General features: G+C 37.5%; 1 protein-coding gene across 1 annotated transcript in view; it reads left to right on the top strand.

Annotated features, from left to right (window-relative positions):
- LOC126249063 (tyrosine-protein phosphatase non-receptor type 14) overlaps positions 1–22036 on the top strand; it is a 188182-nt gene that overhangs the window by 99990 nt on the left and 66156 nt on the right. Inside the window, exon 15 of the mRNA XM_049950714.1 lies at positions 17496–17949. Coding sequence (XP_049806671.1) covers positions 17496–17949 — 454 coding nt within the window. The remainder of the gene's footprint in view (positions 1–17495; positions 17950–22036) is intronic.

Genomic DNA, 22036 nt, shown 5'->3' on the forward strand with positions numbered 1-22036 from the left:
GGGTAAAGGTGGGAGGGTCCAATCTACGGGTCAGCATGATTAATAAGTTTTTTATTACAAAGCACTTAAGATTAAAATAGATGTACAGACATTGACTGGCTAAGCAACACTGGTCATTAGTGTAAAACGACATTATTGAATGGTAGAAATTACAGCACATAATAGTAATGACAAAATAAATATACAGTCGTACATCAGCTAAGACTTCCAGGTGAGGGAAGCTGATGCTGGAGAGTGGGCGGAGAGAGGTACAGTGGGATCTGTAAATTATAGATATACTGTAAAACCTAAAGGTAGTGACATATATAAAGCACATTCGAGAAACATGAGCACAATTTCATGTACAGAAAGTAACCCCGTAGGGCAAAGACCATTGGGTTAAATAATTATGTAGAAATAGTACAAAATAGGTTTCATAGGCAACACTGGTCTTTAATATAAACTAACAACACTGAAGTGAAAGGAATTACAGCATACAATAACAGGAGCATACATTAATTACATGGGTTGCAACACTGACAGATGATAGAAATAAATAAAACAAAGATAATAACATGTAGTTAGAACTGGAGAAACATGACCTTACTTCCATGTACATAGAGTAACGTAGGATAATGACCATTATGTTAAATAATTACATAGAAATACAACAACATAGGTTCCATAGGCAACACTGGTCATTAATGTAAACTAACTACATTAAAATGGAAGGAATTATAGCACACAGTAGTAATGACATACAATGAACATAAAATTGTAAATCAGTTAAGGACCATACAAGTGGCTGGCGAGTGGTTAGAGAGGGGGGAGGGGGACAGCGAGACCAGTGAGATAAAATCCAAATGTGGGTGTGCAATTCCCACAGTGTAAGCCCACCACAGTCTTAACAAGAACTAAGCCACGTAGGGGATGCCTTGATGTACACACAGTTAAACAAAATTTTCCTGTGGATGGCCTAGCAATAACTTGTATGTCTAAAGATATAACAAACAGAACAGTTTAAAAGAAAACAGAACAGGCCAAAGGCCTATGACTATTTGATAAATCTTTATTCAAAACCACAGCATCTCTATGTAACATTTTAAAGAAGAAGAATTCTTACTGAAACAGGCCCATTGTTATGTATTCATTACTCCATCACAAATTTTATACAATCACTGTCATGTCATTAGTAAATGAAATTTACTAATTTTGTGGAGTCTAGATTAAGGCACATGGATTTGAAGTTCCTCCAAAATATTGATTCTATTCTACATGCAAAATTTTTAAATCTTTTGAGATGTCATTTCTAAAGTGAAAACTCAAGACAACACTATTTTTGTATATGTATTTCCTAAATCAGGTTTCAAAGTATCTCCCTATATGACCTACATAAGCACAATCACAAGACCCACACGTGATTTTATAAATGCTTGGTTTTTTAAATTTACTTTTTTCCTCTTCATGTCTGTGATGGAGAAATGAAACCAGTTTATTATCTGTTTTAACATTTGTCTTGTTTGAAGGTGTTGCCTACTCTTTCCGAGACTGGGGAATAGTAGTGTAATGATGGGAATTTTATTTTGTTACTTCTGTGCTGTGTTTGCCTATCCCTCTTAGGAATTTTTACTTCCATTGCCTGTATTGCGTTTTGTGGGTTACCATTTGCCAGCACCACTTGTACAATGATACCAATCTTGTCCTTAACACCATCATCATTAGGTTGTAATTTAGCAAGTCTACTAAACATTTCTTGGAAGTATGTCTGCTTATGCGCCCATGGGTGATTTAAGTCAGCGTTAATGATTAAATCCACGGTCATAGGTTTCTGATAAAGGTTAGTTACCAGTTGAGAAACATCTGTTTTTAGTGGTAAATCCAGGAAATGTAGAGACAAACTCTACTCTAACTGTACCATGAACTGTATATTTTCATGCATCTGACGGAATAGCCCAGCGAAGCTCTTAACGTCATTTGCATCCCTTTGGTATATTAAACAGATGTCATCTACATATCCATAGTACAAAATAATATCATCATTGAGATTCAAAGCAAAGAATTTGTTTTCCAAATTGTTGACAAAAATGTGTGTTAGAATGACAGAGAGAACTACCCATTGCTAGCCCTTTGTTTTGAAGAAATATCTTGCCATTAAAGGAAAGTAATTGAATGACAATGAAGCTTGCAGTAAATTCAGTAATTCACAAATTTCTCCAGTGCTCATTTTATTGGATTTAATCAAATTTCTCCTAATAATTTCCAATGTTTTCGCAATGGGGATGTTAGTGTATAAATTTTTGATGTCTAATGATGCCAGTGTCACTTCCTGAGAGATAATAAGCTCTCTAACAATATTAACCAACTTGTAACTATTTGTCAGGGAATAAAACCCTGTAAAAGTAAAGACCTTTAATTTTGTATTATGGAAACATTTGGGTTTGAGTTAGAAATATGACATGAGTCAACCACTGCCTCGCCAGACGGTTTTCTTTGTGAAGCTTTATCCGGGTCCTGAGTATGGGAAGCTGTGGGTTCAGAACAGCCATACATTTTTTTTATTAACCTAGCATTGGAGGAAGAAATTAGAGGAGGTGATATGCCCTTTAAGCTTCTTGAAATTGAGGGAGAGGATCCCTCTTAATTTCAAATATGCCATTTACTTCAAAGAAGTTTAGTGTTTTAGAAATATAACCAGTATCTGATATCAGGACCACAGAGTTGCCTATATTTGTCTTCTTTGACAAAGACATTGCTATTTTGCAGTTTAGTGTTAAGATTTCTAGCAGTAGGCATCTAATGAGTCTTAGTGTCCATCTTATTATTAGCTTTCTTCAACAACTTTACTATTTTAACAGCAATTTCTGATTGCGTCCTTTACAAATTTTTACTTAATTCACAAGCTGTTTAGACACCCACAGTCATTTTCTTGATAACACCATCATTTGTCTTAACTGGTAGGTTATAACTGAAACCTTTACCAAGTGACCTACGTTCCTTGTTTGACAAAACTACACGAGTGAGGTTAACCGTCCTGCTTACAAAAATGTTTATGAACATGCTCACCATGACCTAGGTTATCATGTTGTTGTTGTGAAATGAGGAAACTTAGCGTACTGTATTTACTCACATCTAAGCTGTACTTGAATCTAAGCCGCACCTGAAAAATGAGACTCGAAATCAAGGAAAAAAAAATTTTTCCTGGATGTAAGCTGCACCTGAAATTTGAGACTCGAAATTCAAGGGGAGAGAAAAGTTTTAGATCGCACCTCCAAATCAAAACAAAGTTGGTCCATTGTAACATGAGACACAATTTAGGTCAAATGGATGAAGATACAGCTACAGTAGTTTGGTTCGAGTCGTAAGCTTAACAGTTAAGCTTTACGAAGTAGCCATTGCTATGTGTCAGGTGCTCCGTCCTTATTTGTACGGATACCCTTCATCTGGTCTGAATCGATTGCTTATTTTGCTTTGATCTGATAAGTGCCGTTCTCTTTGTTATAGGTGTTTACGTCACTCTAAGTTGAAACTACATTATTTTAATGTGTGATGCATTGTTTGTCGCATTGTGATAATGAGTGTTTACGACCTGTCGCCGCTCGTGGCATGGCTTGCTTTTGTGCCTCGCTACCGTGGCTGTCGGGAGGGGGGGGAAGAGAGAGAGAGAGAGAGAGAGAGAGAGAGGAATTGTCTCATAAGCGAAACAATGGCAAGAGACTGCTATTTGTTGTTACTTACACTGCTGCTTTCTTTGATAATGATCAACAAGAACCAAGTAATAGACTGCGTATGATAGAAGATGTTCTGAACGAGAGTTTAGTGAAAATTTTTCTCCATTTGTAAATCTTTGCAGATGCCTGTTTAGTACATTACATTCTGCACAGAAATTAGAGTCATCTTAGATTTAAAAATCTAGTCAGTTTCCGTCCTTCATTTCTGACTGTATCACTATTCAGCATAAGAATAATATGAATATAAACATGACATAATATGTATATTCTTCCGCATTTGTTGTTGTCTCACTCTAGTTTCGTAGTTTATTAGGCAGACAGGATTTAAATGAGATAGTAGCAAACACGAAAGAATACATGGCACAATGTTTACATTCTTCTACCTTTTCTTTTAATTTATTTACTGACACAGAGGTTTTGGCGCTAGTATTTATCTTTGTGCCTGCTACATATATTTGATGGCAGAAGTTAGTTGTGGCGGCACCTACCAACATTTTTCACAACTTCCATGTACTTTGCACTCGATTCTAGACCGCAGGCAGTTTTTTCGATTTCAAAAACCAGGAAAAAAGTGCGGCTTAGATTCGAGTGAATACAGTACGTTGGTGTCTGAATAACATACTGGATTTCACCCAGGACAAGAAAACATTAATTAAAGCAAAAATGTTTGCAAACTGAAGAGCAGTCAAAATCTGCTGCAAATAAACATATAATCCTCCTCTTTAATTTCAAGTTAAGCTTAAAGGACATATCAGTTCCTCTAATTTCCTCCTCCAATCCTTGTTTAATAAAAAAAGTACAGTAGTCCTGAATCCACAACCTCCCATGCTCAAGGCCCAGGCAAAGCTTCACCAAGAAAACCCATGTAATGAGACCAGTGGTTGACTCACGTCATGCTCCTAACACAAATGTGAATAGTTTCCTTAATAGAAAATTAAAGAAGATTTTTATTTTACATGGTCTTATTCCCTGAAAAACAGTTATGATTTGGCTAATATAATAAACTGAGTTCATTTCTTCATCATGGACTCCAGCCTCAGCTTCCCTTACCTGGATGGTCCTCAGCTGATTCACAATTGTATGTTCATTTTACATCATTGCAATTGTGTGTTATAATTTCTTCCATTTTAATGTTCTTAGTTCACATTAATGACCAGTGTTGCCTATGAAACCCACGTTAACTATTTCTAGGTAATTATTTAACCCTAGCTTTGTGTTATGTGCTGTACTGCCTACCATTCAACAGTGCCATTGTACACTAATTACCAGTATTGCTTATAAATCTGTATTGTAAATAAATAAATAAAATCTATTTCTTGTGCCTGACACTATGTACAGTGGGCAGTGTATGTATTTATATTTTAATCTTAAGTGCTTTGTAACAAAAATCTTATTCATCATGCCAAACCATAGATTGCCACCTCTATATGGCAACCTCCTATTGGCTCCACTCTCCAACAACATGAGATTTGTGTTTATGACAGTTGTTACTTTGTGGTGCTATGTATTATTTGTCTCTCTTTACAGTTTTTTTTCAGATTAATCTTACAATGTACAAATTGAAATGTATTGTTAAATAATCACCTCACAACCTGTGACTTCCAAGTATTTTTTATAGTGTCAACCATAGTACTGATTCTACCTTCAAACTGCATAAAAATAGGTGCATACCGTATAAGTGACTTCACGTCACACCTTTTAAAATCTGGATAGTTATTACAGTTCTGTTTACAGACTTCTATTTTTTTGGATGATGATGATGTATGGAAGTGTGTGTAAAACTCTCTATTGAAATTTATTAGTGCTGGAAAAGCTGATTTTGACACACTTCTTTTGAATGGGTTGAATATTTTGTATGAAAGTGGGCCTATATATGGTATGATTGCACACTTTGTTGCTTTTGTGTCCTTCACATTTCCTCTATGTACTGTTTGTTGAAGTGATTTATTGTCAATTCTTGCTTTCTTTTGTGGGAGAACTTAGCTACTACAAAATCATCATACCCTTTTTATGGCCAACTGATTTAATTGTGCTGATTGCCTTTTGCTGTTTGGTGGGGCAGATGAAGATTTTATGCATACAATGAAGCATTGACCTGAAATTAGCCGTCTGATGCTTGATCGGCTGGCAGGATGTGTCACTGATGGTAACATCCATGGTTGTTGAATCAACAAACATCTCCTTGCTAACTAATTCCCAAGAGGTCTTCTCATCATTTAAACTTTTACTCAAAGAAATTATAGTTTTCTGAGACAAGTTGTCTGTTATTAAATTCTGCAGCTTTTTATTGTTCACAGTATTGTGTCATAAAATATAATACACTTTATTTGAACTATTGTCATCATTGGGGACTGGATATTTATGTAATAATAATAATAATAATAATAATAATAACAATTCTCAAATATATATGCATTTGTGTACATAAAATATGCAAGCTACTCACACAGAAATAAACATTTCATTTCTGTTGTGTTAGCCACAAATCAACAATCTTCCAAGTCATTTTTATACTCTTATTATTGTAATTGCCCATAAAATGCCACAAAATGTAATCAAACAAACATTTTTCTATTATCACTTTACACAAGAATATTGTACTCATAATTTTCCACTTTTGTTGTAGTTCGTGATCCCAAAATTACAAACCTGTTTGTGTCCTCATTTTTTCAAACATATCCTGTTTTTGCAATTGTGGTACTTCAATGTCTGACTAAAATTACCCCAGTAAAATATTGTAATACAGCCCTTAGTCAGTAGTGCTGTTTGATGCCTTGTAATGTCCTCATGCCATATGCTGTGCCACTATGTACTTCTGCCTGACATTTGGAAAACAACTCTCACTTTGTAGTCACTTTTCGCAATGTTGCACCCTGGACACATTGTGTGATAACTGATTCAAAGTAAATCTTAACCGTTGTTTCACTACTTGGCAGCAAATTTATTGATGTTCTCGGGGAAACCAGCCAGGTGCTCTTGTAAAGTTGCTGACCTGTTTTTTATCTTGATAGTAGTGATACTTCTTGTCAGTGTCCATCTTCCAGTTACTATTTGATTTGGTGACGAGATGACTTTGACAAAATTTCTAGTTGGTGTGATGAATGGCAGCTACCTCTAAATGTAGAAAAATGTAAGTTAATGCAGGTGAGTAGGAAAAACAAACCCATAATGTTAGAGTACAGCATTAAGTGTGTGCTGCTTGACACAGTCACATTGATTAAGTATGTTGGCATAATGTTGCAAAGCAATATGAAATGAAATGTGTGTGTAAGGATTGTAGCAGGGAAAGCAAATGGTTGACTTCAGTTTACTTGGAGAATTTTAGGAGAATGAGGTTGATCTGCAAAGGAGTCCACATGTAGGACACTAGTGCAGCCCATTGTTGAGTACTGCCGGAGGTCGGATCAAAAGAAGACATCAAAGCAATTCAGAGGCAGACTGCTAGATTTGTTAAGATAGGTTCAAACAACATGCAAAAGTTACAAAAATGCTTCAAGAACTCAAATGTGAATCACAGGAGGGAAGGCAAAGCTCTTCTCAAGTAGCACTGTCGAGAAAATTGAGAGAACTGGCAATTGAGGCTGAGTGCAAAAATGATTGTACTGCTGCCACCTTACACTGAGCAGCCAGAATATAATGACCACTGACCTATTATCAATATAAACCTGTCTAGGCGATAGCAGTATCACCTGGCGAGGAATGACTGCTACTCCGACACACACACTGTGCATGTAGTATTGGTGAGTGTGCTGCCCGTGTGTAGAATGGGGAAGGTGCATGATCTATCTGAGTTTGACTAAGGACGTATTGTGATGACCCAGAGGTGTGGCATGAGCATTTCAGAAACTGCACGACTTGTTGGTTGTTTGAGGAGTGCTGGGTGAGTGTCTTCAATGCGTAGTGAAACCACCTCCAGACATTGTGGAATTAGGCAGCTCATTATAGGTGTCAGACGTCATAGGCTGGGCAGACTGGGAAAGCAGGACAGATGGCAAACTGTGGCGTAACTAACATCGTACTTTAGTGCTGAGCAGTATACAAGTGTGTCTGAACACGCAGTGCACCAGACACTCATAACAGTGGCTGTCCACAGCAGACGACCCATGCATGTGCTAATGTTAACACCACAACAGTGGCAAGTACTACTGAAATGGGCACATGACCATCAACACTGGTCATTGGTGCAGTGGCAGAGTATTGCACGGTCTGATGAAACCCGATACCTTCTTCATCATGCCAATGGGAGGTCGCAAATCCGTTGTCTTCCAGGGGAACAGCTCCTTGACATCTGTACTGCGGGATGAAGACAAGCTGGCAGTGGCTCCATTATGCTCTGGGGAACATTCACCTGGGCATCTGTGCGTACAGTGGAGCTCATGCAAGGCACCATTATGGCCAAGGAGTATCATACACTGGTTGCAGACCACATACGCGCCTTCATGACGATCATGTTTCCCGATGGCAATGGCGTTATTCAACAAGATAATGTGCCATGTCACAAGGCCAGGAGTGTGTGATGGAGTGGTTCAAGGAACGTAGTGGCGAGTTCCAATTGATGTACTGGCCCCGCAACTCACCAGATCTAAACCCGCTCGAACACATCTGGGATGTGATTGAATGTGGCATCAGAGCTCATCACCCCCCTGGTGCCAACTCCCTCCAGAGACCTACCAAGGCCTCATTGCTTCCATGCAATGACGTGTCACTGCTGTTATCCATGCTAAAGGTGGACATACTGGCTATTCGGTAATTTGATCATAATGTTCTGGGTGATCAGTGTAGATGCCACATAAGGACTGCAAAGATAATATTAGAGAGATTAGAGCTTATATGGAGCCATGTAGACAGTCATTTTTCCCCTGCTCTGTTTGCGAGTGGAACGTGTAAGGAAATGACAAGTAGTGGTACGGGGTACCTTCTGCCAGGCACCATACAGTGGCTTGCAGAGTATGTACGTGCATGTAGATGTAGGTGTAGAAGTTTGTTAAATGATGAACACAACACTGTATAATTTAAGTTGCAATTTTTTCACATTTATTGACATCAGTAGGATAGTGATACCAGCTTTTATCCAGTAATTTGGACTGTTAATGTGTCACAGGTCAGCACCTACCCTATGAATGTTTCGACAGAATGGTAATATTTTCACTGTCCACGTTCACTGCAGGGCTCTGACTAACAACCAAATGAAGTCTGTTTTAGTTACTTTTTTTGCAGCATGTAGTAACTGTTCACACGAAATAACTTATGACATGATGTTTACAATTTAGTAGCTAAGCACAGACTGACTTCTAACAACACTGAGATTATCACATCATGGTCATATAACATGATGTAAACTTTTTGACAACTAACCAACGACTGACTTTCTGATGCTGGCTTGCAACACAAAGATGTTGACAATTTTGTTATTATGCACTGACTGGCCACAGCATTGTCCAGTAAACCTACCTAGAGACTCATGTAAGATTAAAAGTCAAAATTTGTTGTTATGTTTTTAATATTAACATAACAGGTAGTAGAGTTAGAGTACACAAAATTATAACAGGCAAAAGAACAAGTCTGTTGAATTGTTAGCTGGATAATCAGAAAAAAGGGCAGAATTATAAGTACTGCTTTATGGATATGGTTTCTACTTCCACGGCAGCTCCCGGAGCCTACCAAACATTGCTAAAAATGAAAGTTTCCAAATTGGGTAGTTAGCAAATTAACAAGTTCTTCTAATGAAAGTAGGCATTTTTGGAATCAGAAATATCTGGTCTACTATTCTGTAGTACTGAATTTTGGAAACAACCATGTTTAAGAGTCAAACAGTCTGGATAACAAAAGCTTTGACTCAGAATAATTTTTGGAATAGGAAGTTTTTGGGAAAAGTAAAATGTTTATGGAAAAGAGGAGAATGTGGGCTTTTAAATGAGTTACATCAATTTATAAACAAACAGCTATTTGTTCACTAAAGATTTCAATTTCATGTGTTCCTTCCAAATCTTAAAGTCTACATATTTCTGAATAAAAATTATTTCCAGATAAATTAATCATAATAGTATTATCAATGGTTGAGAAATTACACTATGAATAAGTCTCATGAAAATGTGGTATGAATAAGAATTTACCTATTTTGTGTAACTGTCACACATGTGTCCTTCGCAAAATTGGCTCAAATAAAGGATAAAAAATGATGTTGATATGAGGAATGGCACAAGAAAAGTAGGATGATTCCACGTTGGTCTGTTACATACCCACTCTTTGCTTTCTTAGTTACACAGAAATGATGTAGTGGCAAGTTTCCACACTGCCATAGTTTGCATTCAGGGAAAGCACTTTTTCCTAGTCATTCTGAATACAATGACAGACATGTCAAATACCCCACACTGTTCCACTGTTTAACTTTGAACATTATGATCCATCTCTAAGGATGTTGATGTTCATGAGACATTAAACCTTAATATTCTTTTCCTCCATAGTACCGATTTTTCAGCTAGTTACAGACTTTGTGTTCCTCCCTTTCTCCTTACTAGTGATCCTCATTCTGTTGAAGTTAAGTATTCTGCTGAAGTTAAGTTCCTCAAGTGATCTAGAAAGAATTTTTTGATAGCAAAAACAAAACCATGATGACAAATCTCTGATTCCAGTAGCAAAGTCAGGAAGTAAAACTTCTGAAAATTAATTTTTCATTGAAATATAGATCAAATTTCTTGATAGTATCAAAAATTATGAAATGAAATTTGCTGAATGCATTTCTGAGTCAAAACTTCTAACCAGCAAATTTACAAACAGCAAAACAAATTCTCAAAATTTATTTCAGTATAGTACAATTTGCCCAAACTGTTATATAATTTACCAGATAGAAAGCAGTTTTAATGTCAAAAATGAACAATTATCATAAATAATTTGACATGTTCATATTTTTTTTAACCTTTTCATTACTGTGCTGTGTTTTCACACACTTCAGTCGATGTAGTTCTCAACGTTGTCACAAGATGGCACATAATTCATACTGGAACATTTCAGTAGCTTGCATTTACAATCTGTAGATGGCATTGTCATTGTCAATTTAGCTTTGCTCATGGTGAAGGGCAGACACATTTTTCATCCCTGGGGTTTAACAAGCCTGCCTACAGTAGTGGAGTCTCCCAGTTCTTACAAATATGGTAAGTAAATTGTCATAGAAATCAGTGCACATGTGGTACTGTTTTAAAAAATTATATTTAATATGAAGAGAAGAGAATTTCTAATGAATCTTAAACATCTGATGTTAGAAAGTTACATCCAATGCAAAGCACAGTCATCAGGTAGATTTCCGAGAGATTGTCAACTGAGGCTGAAAAGGAAATGTAACAAGAATTGCAATGGAACTGCCCCCCAAAAAAATCATCACAGAGCATGTGTGTGGTATGTCACAGATCCAAAGACATGAAAACAGCAGCACTGCACACACAGCAAATTTTGTTTGATCCAAATATTAAATGTGAGCAAGCTATACATTACAGCTACAATTAGAACAGGATAAGTGCATTTATTATTTCTCTTATTTTCACCAATGTGAACATTATGAAAGAAAATTACAAAAATTTTCAGAACTTTTAGAAAATAATGCTGTTATGGGAAAAGCAATTTTTTTTAGTAATTGGTGTATGTTGTCAAGGTTCATTAACAATGTTTTCACTAATATTTGGAACAAATTATGTTTTTTAATTTCCAAATAAAAAAATTGAAATTACTTACATCTGACCACACTGATAATGTTAAATTTGTTGACCACAGTAACAAATAGTTTCAAATAAAGACAGCCATCTGTCAATGTGCATAGTAAACTAGCATGTTTTAATTAATTAACACTGGATATTTGTATTTGTGTATCAAGTATTAGTATTCTTGAAACAGTTAGGAAATCATTTGCTGTTCTTGGCACAGTGGTTAAGACACTACACTTAAAAGAAAAATAGTTCAAATCCCCTTCCAGACATCAAGATTGGGCTTTATGTTCTTTTTCTCAATCACTTATAGCAAATAGGAAACTCCTAGAATGATTCTTTTGAAAAACACATGGTGGCTGATTGTCCTCCCTGGCCTGGTTCAATCTGAAACCGAGTTTTGTCTGTAATGGACTCATTGTAGACATTAGGTTAATTCTTAATCTTAAACTGACCCTACAACTACATTCCGTAAATAGCGTATAACTTCATTGTTTTAATACAGATTTCAGAAAAACAGCGTAACTTTATATCAGAAACTTGCTTATATACATTTGTTTATAGGCCTAATTCTCGTAATGTTTTTGGAGAATCAAACTTAAAGTATCTCGTTTAATTGTCCTTTTTTTTTCATTCCATCAAGTGAAATATATAATAAATAGCGTATACCTTCGTTGTTTTAATACAGACCTCTGAAAAACAGCAGAATTTTAAATCAGAAACTTGCTTATATACATTTGTGAATAGGCTTAATTCTTGTAACGTCTTTTTTGATTTTCGGTAATTTAATTGATTTATTGTAGCTAAAGTATTATTTTTGCCATGAGTGAGAAGTGCCTGACTTGCCGTAAAATTGTTAGTTCCGGGGTTTGGTGTGATGGATGCAGTAGTTTTTTTCATTGGGGGCACTGCAGTGGCGTGGGTGTTGGGAAAGTGGATCAGGCTCATCAGTGGTTGTGTAGGATTTGCAGCAGAGATAGGAAGATAGTGGAACAGGAGGGGAAAATTGCTGCCCTTCAGGCTGAGCTGGATCAGGCTAGGGAAGATCTGGACAGGTTAAGGAGGGAGAAGGGCAAAGAGAGGTGGGAAGTGGCAACAGGTAACAGAAGGAACAGGCCTAGAACTAAGTCTGACAGTTTTGTGGTGAATGTCAAAAATAAGTTTGACCTGTTGCTTCAGTTAGAAACTGATGAGCCTCAAGCAGAGGTAGGTGTAGACAGGACACAACAAACTTTCAATATGAAATTGAAAAAGAATGTAGGAAAGTCATCAAAAAGGAAGAAAGTTTTGTTGTTAGGCACTTCGCATGCCAGAGGTGTAGGCCAACTTCTGCAGGAGGAATTAGGACCAGAATATCAGGTCACAAATTTTTTCAAACCAAGTGCGAGTCTGGATCGGGTGACAGAGGATTTAGGTTCACTCTGTAAAGGATTTACCAGGGAAGACACCGTGGTTATTGTGGGAGGACCAGGGAACGGTATCGACAGAGATCCTGGGTACAGTATAGAGTATGACCTGGTAAAGATTGCGTCAGCGTCGAGACACACCATTGTTGAATTCGTATCTGTCTTGAGACGCCATGACCGGCCTCATTTGAACTCTTCTGTTGGGAGAGTTAATTTGGAGTTGGAACGGCTGCTTGGGTCGGGTGCGGGGGCTCATATTGGTGTGGTTCCTGTTGATTCTCTCAGTAGGTGAGACTATACCAGGCACGGCCTACATCTCAACAGGAAAGGGAAGGGTAAACTGGCTGGGGTAATAGCAGGAAATTTAAGGGGGGCGAGGCACTGCCATGAATGGTAAAATACCAGTGGTTACAGGTGTTGGAGCAGCACCTTTTTTGGGATAGGTAAGACAGAAAGATGTCAAGTTCTACAAGAGATCAGGATTGAAACAAATCTTCAGTTTAGGAAAGAAATTAAACAGCACAATTCTAGCATATTGGATCACCAATCACAGCTGTCAATTATCAATCACCAGGAATTTTATCTCCACCAAGTTGTATCTCAGTCCTAGGTAATTGCATTGATGAATTAAAGTCACCCAACCCAGTTGACATAATCTGCCTCTCTGAACACCATGTGACCACTGGTATAGGAACTAGGCCTAAGCACAATGAGAAACTCAGACAGGAGAGTACTGCAAATGTTAGAATAAGGAAAGGTTCTCATAAAAGTATAATTAAAAATAACGTAAGTATATTTCATCAAAATATTGGGAGTTTAAAGAATAAAATAGATGAGCTTCTGGTTTGTTTAGAAGATTTAGAAGCTGAGGATGAAATAGATATACTATGCCTGTCTGAGCATCACATTGTTACTGATATGGATAAGGTAAATGTAAGTGGATATAAGCTCTCTGCACATGTAATTAGAGAAAATATGGAGAAAGGAGGAGTTGCCATATATGTCAAAAGTTATCATTGTGCAAAAAGTATAGAAAAAAAAAAGTTTTGTATAGAGAAACATATAGAAGCATGTGCCTGTGAGCTTAAATTAAATAAAGGCACATTTATAATTGTAACTGTATATAGGTCCCCATCGGGAAATTTTCATCTATTTCTGAAAAATTTGGACTCCTTGTTGTGCTATCTGTCAGACAGGGGGGAGCAAATTATTATTTGTGGGGACTTCAATGTAGATTCTCTGAAAGAGGGTAATAGGAAAAATGACCTTGAAGTATTACTCGGTTCTTTCAATTTGACACCCGTTATTGATTTTCCTACTCGGGTGGTAAAGGATAGCAGCTCTCTGATACATAACTTCTTTATAGACCAAGATAAATTTAACCAGATAAATGCTCAGCCTGTTGAGAATGGTCTTTCTGATCATGGTGCACAGCTAGTTACAATATATGATATAGCTCCATTCAGCAGTACTGAACAGTCCTCCAAAGTAGTACGTTCTGTCAACGATTTAACAATTGCAAATTTCAGGGAAAGCCTACAGCAGTTAGACTGGGATGAGGTGTACCATGAACCTGATGCCAATTTAAAATATAATTTATTTCATGACACTTTTGTAAATGCATTTTAAAACTGCTTCCCCAAGAAAATAGTTAAATATACTCATAAGAAATCATGTAACAAACCATGGCTTACTAAGGGTATAAAAATATCTTGTAACCGGAAAAGGGAAATGTATCTGACAGCAAGAAAGAGTAGTGACCCAGAAACTATCAAATATTATAAAAACTACTGTGCTATATTAAGAAAAGTTATTAAAAAATCCAGAAGTATGTGTATCATGTCTGAAATCAGCAACTCTGATAATAAAATTAAAACAATTTGGAATATTATTAAAAGAGAAACAGGTCATCCAAGAGCACAGGAAGACAGTATTACCATCAAATTGAATGAAAACTTTACGAACAAAAAGTCAGAAGTTGAAAATATTTTTAATAATCATTTTCTAAATGTTGTGGATATAGTAGGATCCAGGTGTTCATTAGAAGATGCTAGGCTGTTAATGGAAGAGGCCATACCTATGCAATTTGATACAATTGAAATCTCACCCACTTCTCCCTCTGAAATTAGGAAAATAATAAACTTGCTTAAAAGCAAAAACTCACATGGAATTGATGGAATTTCCAGCAAAATACTAAAAGCTTGTTCTCAACAGATAAGTAAGATTCTCAGCCACCTGTGTAATAGCTCTCTGGAACAGAGCATTTTCCCTGATAGACTGAAATATGCTATTGTTATACCTTTGCATAAAAAAGGGGATAGATCTGATGTCAACAATTACCGTCCAATCTCCCTTCTAACAGCTTTATCCAAAATTTTTGAGAAAGTAATGTATTCAAGAGTAGCTTCAAATATCTGTAAAATTGAAGTACTAACAAAATGTCAGTTTGGTTTAGAGAAAGGTTTTTCAACAGAAAATGCCATATATGCTTTCACCAATCAAATTTTGAATGTTCTGAATAACCGAACACCACCCATTGGGATTTTTTGTGATCTCTCAAAGGCTTTTGATTGTGTAAATCATGAAATTCTGCTAGACAAGCTCAAGTATTGTGGCATGAGTGGGACAGTGCACAAATGGTTTAATTCGTACCTAACTGGAAGAGTGCAGAAAGTTGAAATAAGCAGTTCTCATAATACGCAAAGATCAGCACATTCCTCAAACTGGGGAACTATCAAGAATAGGTTTCATGTCTGGAGAACATGCTGGCCACTCTAGTCGAGCGATGTCATTATTCTGAAGGGAGTCATTCACGAGATGTGCATGATTGGGGTGGGAATTGTTGTCCATGAAGACGAATGTCTCACCAATATGCTGCCGATATGGTTGCACTATTGGTTGGAGGATGGCATTCACGTATTGTACAACCATTGCAGAGTCTTCCATGACCACCAGTGGCATACATCGGCTCCATATAATGCCACCCCGAAACATTAGGGTACCTCCACCACGCTGCACTTGCTGGACTGTGTGTCTAAGGCATTCAGCCTGACCAGGTTGCCTCCAAACACGTCTCCGACGATTGTCTGGTTGAAGGCATATGCAACACTCATTGGTGAAGAAAATGTGATGCCAATCCTGAGTGGTCCATTCGGCACGTTGTTGAGCCCATCTGTACCACGCTGCGTGGTGTCATGGTTGCAAAGATGCACCTCGCCATGGACATCAGGAGTGAAGTTGTGCATCATGCAACCTATTGCACACAGTTTGAGTCACAACACGATATTCTTTGGCTGCACGAAAAGCATTATTCAACATGGTGGCATTGCTGTCAGGGTTCCTCCAAGCCATAATCCATAGGTGACGGTCATCCACTGCATTAGTAGCCCTTGGGTGGCCTGAGCGAGGCTTGTCATCGACAGTTCCTGTCTCTCTGTGTCTCCTCCATATCCGAAAAACATCGCCTTGGTTCACTCAGAGATGCCTGGACACTTCCCTTGTTGAGAGTCCTTCCTGGCACAAAGTAACAATGCGGACGCGATTGAACCACGGTATTGACCATCTAGGCATGGTTGAACTACAGACAACACAAGCCCTGTACTTCCTTCCTGGTGGAATGACTGGAACTAATCGGCTGTTGGACATGATTTTTATGAATGACAAAATTCCATTTGTAATAAGTTATTTTTTGTGACTGAATGTTGTTGTGATGGTTGCATTCCTGGTGAAGAAGAAGTGTCTTTGACAACTACCTGTCAGATAGTCTCCCAACAGTTGCTCTAAAAGTGTTTTCAAGTTATTGTTTGAGAGTATTCAAGTATGTTTTAACCACAATATGACCCATTCCATGCCTCACATTTTGGCTTTGAATGAAAATACTTCAATCTATAAATGTCTCTGTAACATGACCAACGATCGTTAGTGGTATTCACTCCCATAAATGTCTGCTGTTAGTAGAATTTCTTCTACCAACAACAACATTTTAGAATACAGCACTAAACTTAATGTTAGTTGGGCTAAAATTATTCATGATAAACAATATAAAGGAAAGGATAGATTGCTACTCACCGTAAGGATGACACGTTCAGTTGCAGACAGGCACAATGAAAAGTTTGTGTGTGTGTGTGTGTGTGTGTGTGTGCGTGTGCGTGTGCGTGTGCGCGTGTGTGTGTGTGTGTGTGTGTGTGTGTGTGTGTGTGTGTGTGCGTGCGCACGCATGCACATTCTTTTCTGTAGAGGGCTTTGGCCAAATGGTAAATTATAACAATCTTCTCGTTGTGCCAGTTCCATTTTTTATAATTTTGATGTTTCAACCTGGATTTTCCATTGTTTGATTGTTTATGATAAATCACTAAATGTGATGAAATCATGCTGTGAGGATGTTAATGTGTTTCTATTGTTTTTCGAAACAATTACAAAAGTGTAGATAGAACTTCACAGTGTGCCAACATTTTTAACAAATTAAATTCTACCACAATTGCGTGAACATTTAGTATCATCATAAAATCAAAACCACAAAATTTTTAGTGGGTTTCCATCTGAAGAACTTCAGAGATAAGAATGATTTTTTGAATATAATACTAGATTGCAAACTCATCTGACAGAAAATTGAATTTGGCGTGTATTTTTTGAGTCCAAAGTATGCAGTTTACATCAGCACTATTCATAAACATGTTTTTTGTTTATAGGTCAGTGGTTCCAGTCCAGACTTGGTATCACCTCATGCACAACCATCTGCTCAAAATGTTGTTCTTGGTGCTGAAACACATCACACATATATGGACGTAGCTAATGTTCTTGACTCAGGGATGAGATGCTGCGCAGGTGCCCAAGAGCAGTCAGAGCCCATATATGAAAATATACCATTGCCCTGGGCATCGCAGTCGGGGTGTTCAAGAAGCCGCGCTTCTAGTATCCAGTCAGCACCAGAGATGGGCAGTCCTGTCACAGCTATGGAGGGTCAACGGAGATGGCCGAATGCAATAATGACTGTAGCTTCAGCAACACCAGCAGCTAATGTGTCTGTTAGTGTCCACTCAGCGTATGATGTCAGTAATACATCTCTACAAGAAACTTACGTGCAAAATGCGCCTGATACTGTATGCCAGTCACCTGGTGAACCAACAAATCCTAGTATTGCAGGTATGTTACTGACAAAATCTATCACTTTAAACAGCCAGAAAATAGTGGAGTTTATAGAATCAAAAACTGGTCTGAAAAATAGGTACTTACAATGTTTGTCCAAAAATCTGATATTCAAAACAGCTTTTTGTTAAGATTTATCAATTATTTGTGTTGATAGCATTTTATGTAATAACAATATCAAACTAATATTTAATAAAGCTACTTGTGTAAGAGATCCTTTAGAAAAAAAATCACCTGAATGATATTTTAGAGAATTCAGATGTGTCTTTCCTGTATGGAAGCTGTTGTATTACAGTATTCAGAAGTAGTATACTATGAATAAGGAAATGTGGCAAGTCAGGTGAATAGGGGGAGGAAAAGGAGAAAATTACACTTCAGCATACACAATTAAATGTTTAGCTTGTGAAAGTTCATAATGCCAGCCCATGCTGTTTTCACAACTGTTTGCAACACCATTTTTGAGCTTTGATTGCCTGTAATTGAAATGTGAATCCTCTCTCATTCTGCTGCCAAAACACACACACACACACACACACACACACACACAGAGGCTGATTTACTAATTTGTTCACTCAACTAAGAACCTCAGCATATGCAACAGCTCATATGCTTTGAAGAAACAATGAAATTAATTTTCCAGGAAGTCTCTTTATTGATTCACAGATTAGCTTCCAGACTGTTAAAAGAGGAAGTGGTATAATTCGGGCAAGTGTTCTACAATGATCCTCATTGATACCATGAAGTGTACTGGTAGCGTCTGAGGCTTGAATGAAGTGGATAATAGCATCTTAGGACCATTTTTCATGAGTGGGTTACTGAATGTCAACTTCTCAACACTTTGTTTTCCACCATTGTTGAAGGACAAAGTGTGTTCAGGTTGTTAGTCTTCCTGAGAAATCAATAGAAAGGAAATTCATATAAAATACTTTTTTGCCACCGTGAGTTTTGTACTATGAAATGAGATGATATATTTTTTAAAAGCTTTCACTGTCTTCGCTCTCATTCACCTAATGGTCTTGAAGGGAATAGTTGTTACTTCGAAATCAGTCAACAGATTACAAGGGAGAACTATCTTGGTGGAAACAGCAATATTGCAACAGACCACAAAACTCTAAAACAGAAAATTGCTTTTGGAATATTCAGTTGTAAGAAAGCTACACAGTATCGTAAACTTCAGCAAAGGTGTCACATTACAAAAACACCATGAAAATTAATATGAATTATGTTTCATATGCAAGTGTTTCCGTAGTACATTACTACTGGGTTGAAAGACCTCTGCATAAGATAACTCAGTGTTTAAAATGTATATATGGTATATTTGTGTATGTGTGTGTGTGTGTGTGTGTGTGTGTGTGTGTGTGTGTGAAAGAAAAATAAAAGAACTAGTCCACATTCAAGACAAAAATTTTCCACCAAATTATTTTTCAAGTGTTACTGCCAATGTCAAGTGACTTTGAGCATTATGTATATGAGGCAATGCTGAGAAAGAAAACAGTATTTTAGTTCCACCAACTCTGAAACATAACAACTATCTCATTTCCATATGTTAGTGTGATTTGTCACTGGCACAGCTTGTAACACGTGATCAGCATCAGCTCCACTACATAATGTTGCAAATTCTCATAGATGACACAGTGGAAATTCTCTTTACTGTTTTTTATTTAATATTAAAAACAATGTAATTTGCCAGCTCACTTAGGTAAGATATTTTAATCTCACTCCTTAAAACTAGGAAGGGTTATACCTACCTGGGTAGTGAACTTAGTGTGGGTGCATGGGCAAGACCTTTGCAGTTTCTTAATTACTCCAAGCTTGGATTCAGGAGATTTACTCTACAGCTGATTGCATGTTGATTTTGGAGACAGCTATGTGAGAGAGATTCCTGTCAAATTATACCAAAGAAATGGTATACATTTGTTTTTAATTTTTTCCCTCTCCAACGCCCAGCTCCGTAAATGAGTATTCCCATTGAGATCCTCCTACCTTGGAACACTCTTGTTCCTCCTTTCCCAGTACTGTTATAGGTTTAGAGTTGATGACATACAGTCTGAAAATTCAGAGGAAGAGAAAAATTTTCTGCCAATGCATTGTTTTAAGTGTGGTCATCAATGCAGTTATCATTAACGTTAAATGCCCATGACAAAGATTCAGCACATTGCTCATCTGCAGATGATTTCTAGCTTTTGATACAACCTAACAAAAATGAACTGACAATTTTAACTGGCTTATGAAGCAGTAGCAGGCAGAGAAAAGTAATTTAAATTTTGAATGAGATGCCTGTTGAGTTTCTTTATATGTAAAAGTGCTGTATTTTAATTTAAGAGTCTCTGTTCTGAATTTGACTCGGTGTGCTTCTGAGTATCATTTTTACCCGATTCCTGCACCATTGAAACCAGACAGCAGAATTTTTCAAGGAATTCAACATTTTAAAATGTACTCTGATGAGAGAAGCAGCACATAAAACAAATTTAAAGTAATAAAAAAGTCACTACAAAGTTTATCGCCATGCAAAAATGTCATTATTTGATTGCCACCAAATGGTAAAAGAAGTGCAGTGGATTTGAATAATGTTCATGGATGTAACAAGTATTGTACTGCATCCTGATAGCATCGCATCATCAAGTGTGTATGGAAAGAAAATGGGTAGTGTTTGGATGCAAACAAGTGGATTTCTTTCCACACTCTTTCCCCAATTTGATGTGGTACTTCATCTCTAATGACATCAGTGTTCATGGGATCCACCCCCCACTCCAACAAACCCTAATCTTTTTCATACTTTGGAAATTGGTGTGATGAGTATTAAGATTTCATACCAGTGTTGACATACACTACCAGACAAAAAAAAAAAAAAACTGCATCACCAAGAAGACATGTTCGAATGTCGATGTAAATTCATATGTGTACATACCATCAGTTAGTAGGTAAATGATTAGAGTTGCAGTTCTCTGTGACAGGTAGAATGGCCACCAGAGTCTATTAGTGTTGTTGTCAGTTCTGGTAAGTTGCATAAAGAGCGTGAACTGCATCACGTGTTGAGTGGTCACTGTGAAAGATATGTAGATGCTTCATATTTATGTGAGATGGCCTTATCAGCACCTGACAGTTTAAAAGGGAGCCTCATTGTGGATCTCCATTTGGCCAGCCAGTTGAACTGTGCAATATTCTGATTTGTGAGGCATTTGGATGTGACAGTGGCTCAGTGTTGGACTGCAAGGGAACATGGAGGCAGGTATACTCATCTTCAAGGTTCTAGTTGAACACATCTGACCACCACTTGGGAGGATCACTGTTTTGTGCACCAAGTACTTCTTCACCCCCTCACACCTGTGCCTGCCATCCAAGAACAAATAATCGACTCCCTGTGACATTCTGGGTAATTCGGCGCCATTGGTCAGATACTAGCAGCAGCTGGACTAGGGAATTACCATACCAAGCACACGATGCCGTTAACACTGCAACACAAATTGCTGTTTTTGGAGTGGTGCCAGGAACAGGAAGCATGGACTGCTGATGTGTGGTGTCACATTGTGTTCAGCAATGAATCACAGTTCTGCGCTATACCCAATTACCATTGCCGGCAAGTATGGCAGCGACCTGTGGGGAGGTCCCATTCTTCCAATGTTTTGGAGAGACACAACAGTGTCACTCATGACATGGTATTTGTAGCAATCAAGTATGACTTCAGGTCTTGGCTGGTAGTAGTTGACAGAACTATGATGGTACAGTGGTATATCAGGGACATCCCTTATCCTCATATTACCTCTCATGCAAACGTACTGGGTGTCATTTCCAAAAGGACAGTGCTCATCCACAAACGGCACACATTGCTATGAACTGTATGTGTGATGATTTTAGACTGGGTTTTTTAGTGTGTTTCTTGGTGGTTGGCTTTTCCTTTTTTGTCTCTCTGGTTGGCCAACCACTGTCACACTGTGTGTGATTTTAATTCCTTTTTTCTGGTCTCTGTCTGAGTCTTTTTTGTCCTGTATCTTCTCTTGTAATCTCCATTGTTCATTTTTATTCTTTGTGGGTGTTTGAAGTTTTTGGAAAAAGGGACCAATGGCCCTAGCAGTCTGGTCCCTTC

This window comes from Schistocerca nitens, chromosome 3, assembly GCF_023898315.1.
Source record: "Schistocerca nitens isolate TAMUIC-IGC-003100 chromosome 3, iqSchNite1.1, whole genome shotgun sequence".
Classification (NCBI taxonomy): Eukaryota; Metazoa; Arthropoda; class Insecta; order Orthoptera; family Acrididae; genus Schistocerca; species Schistocerca nitens.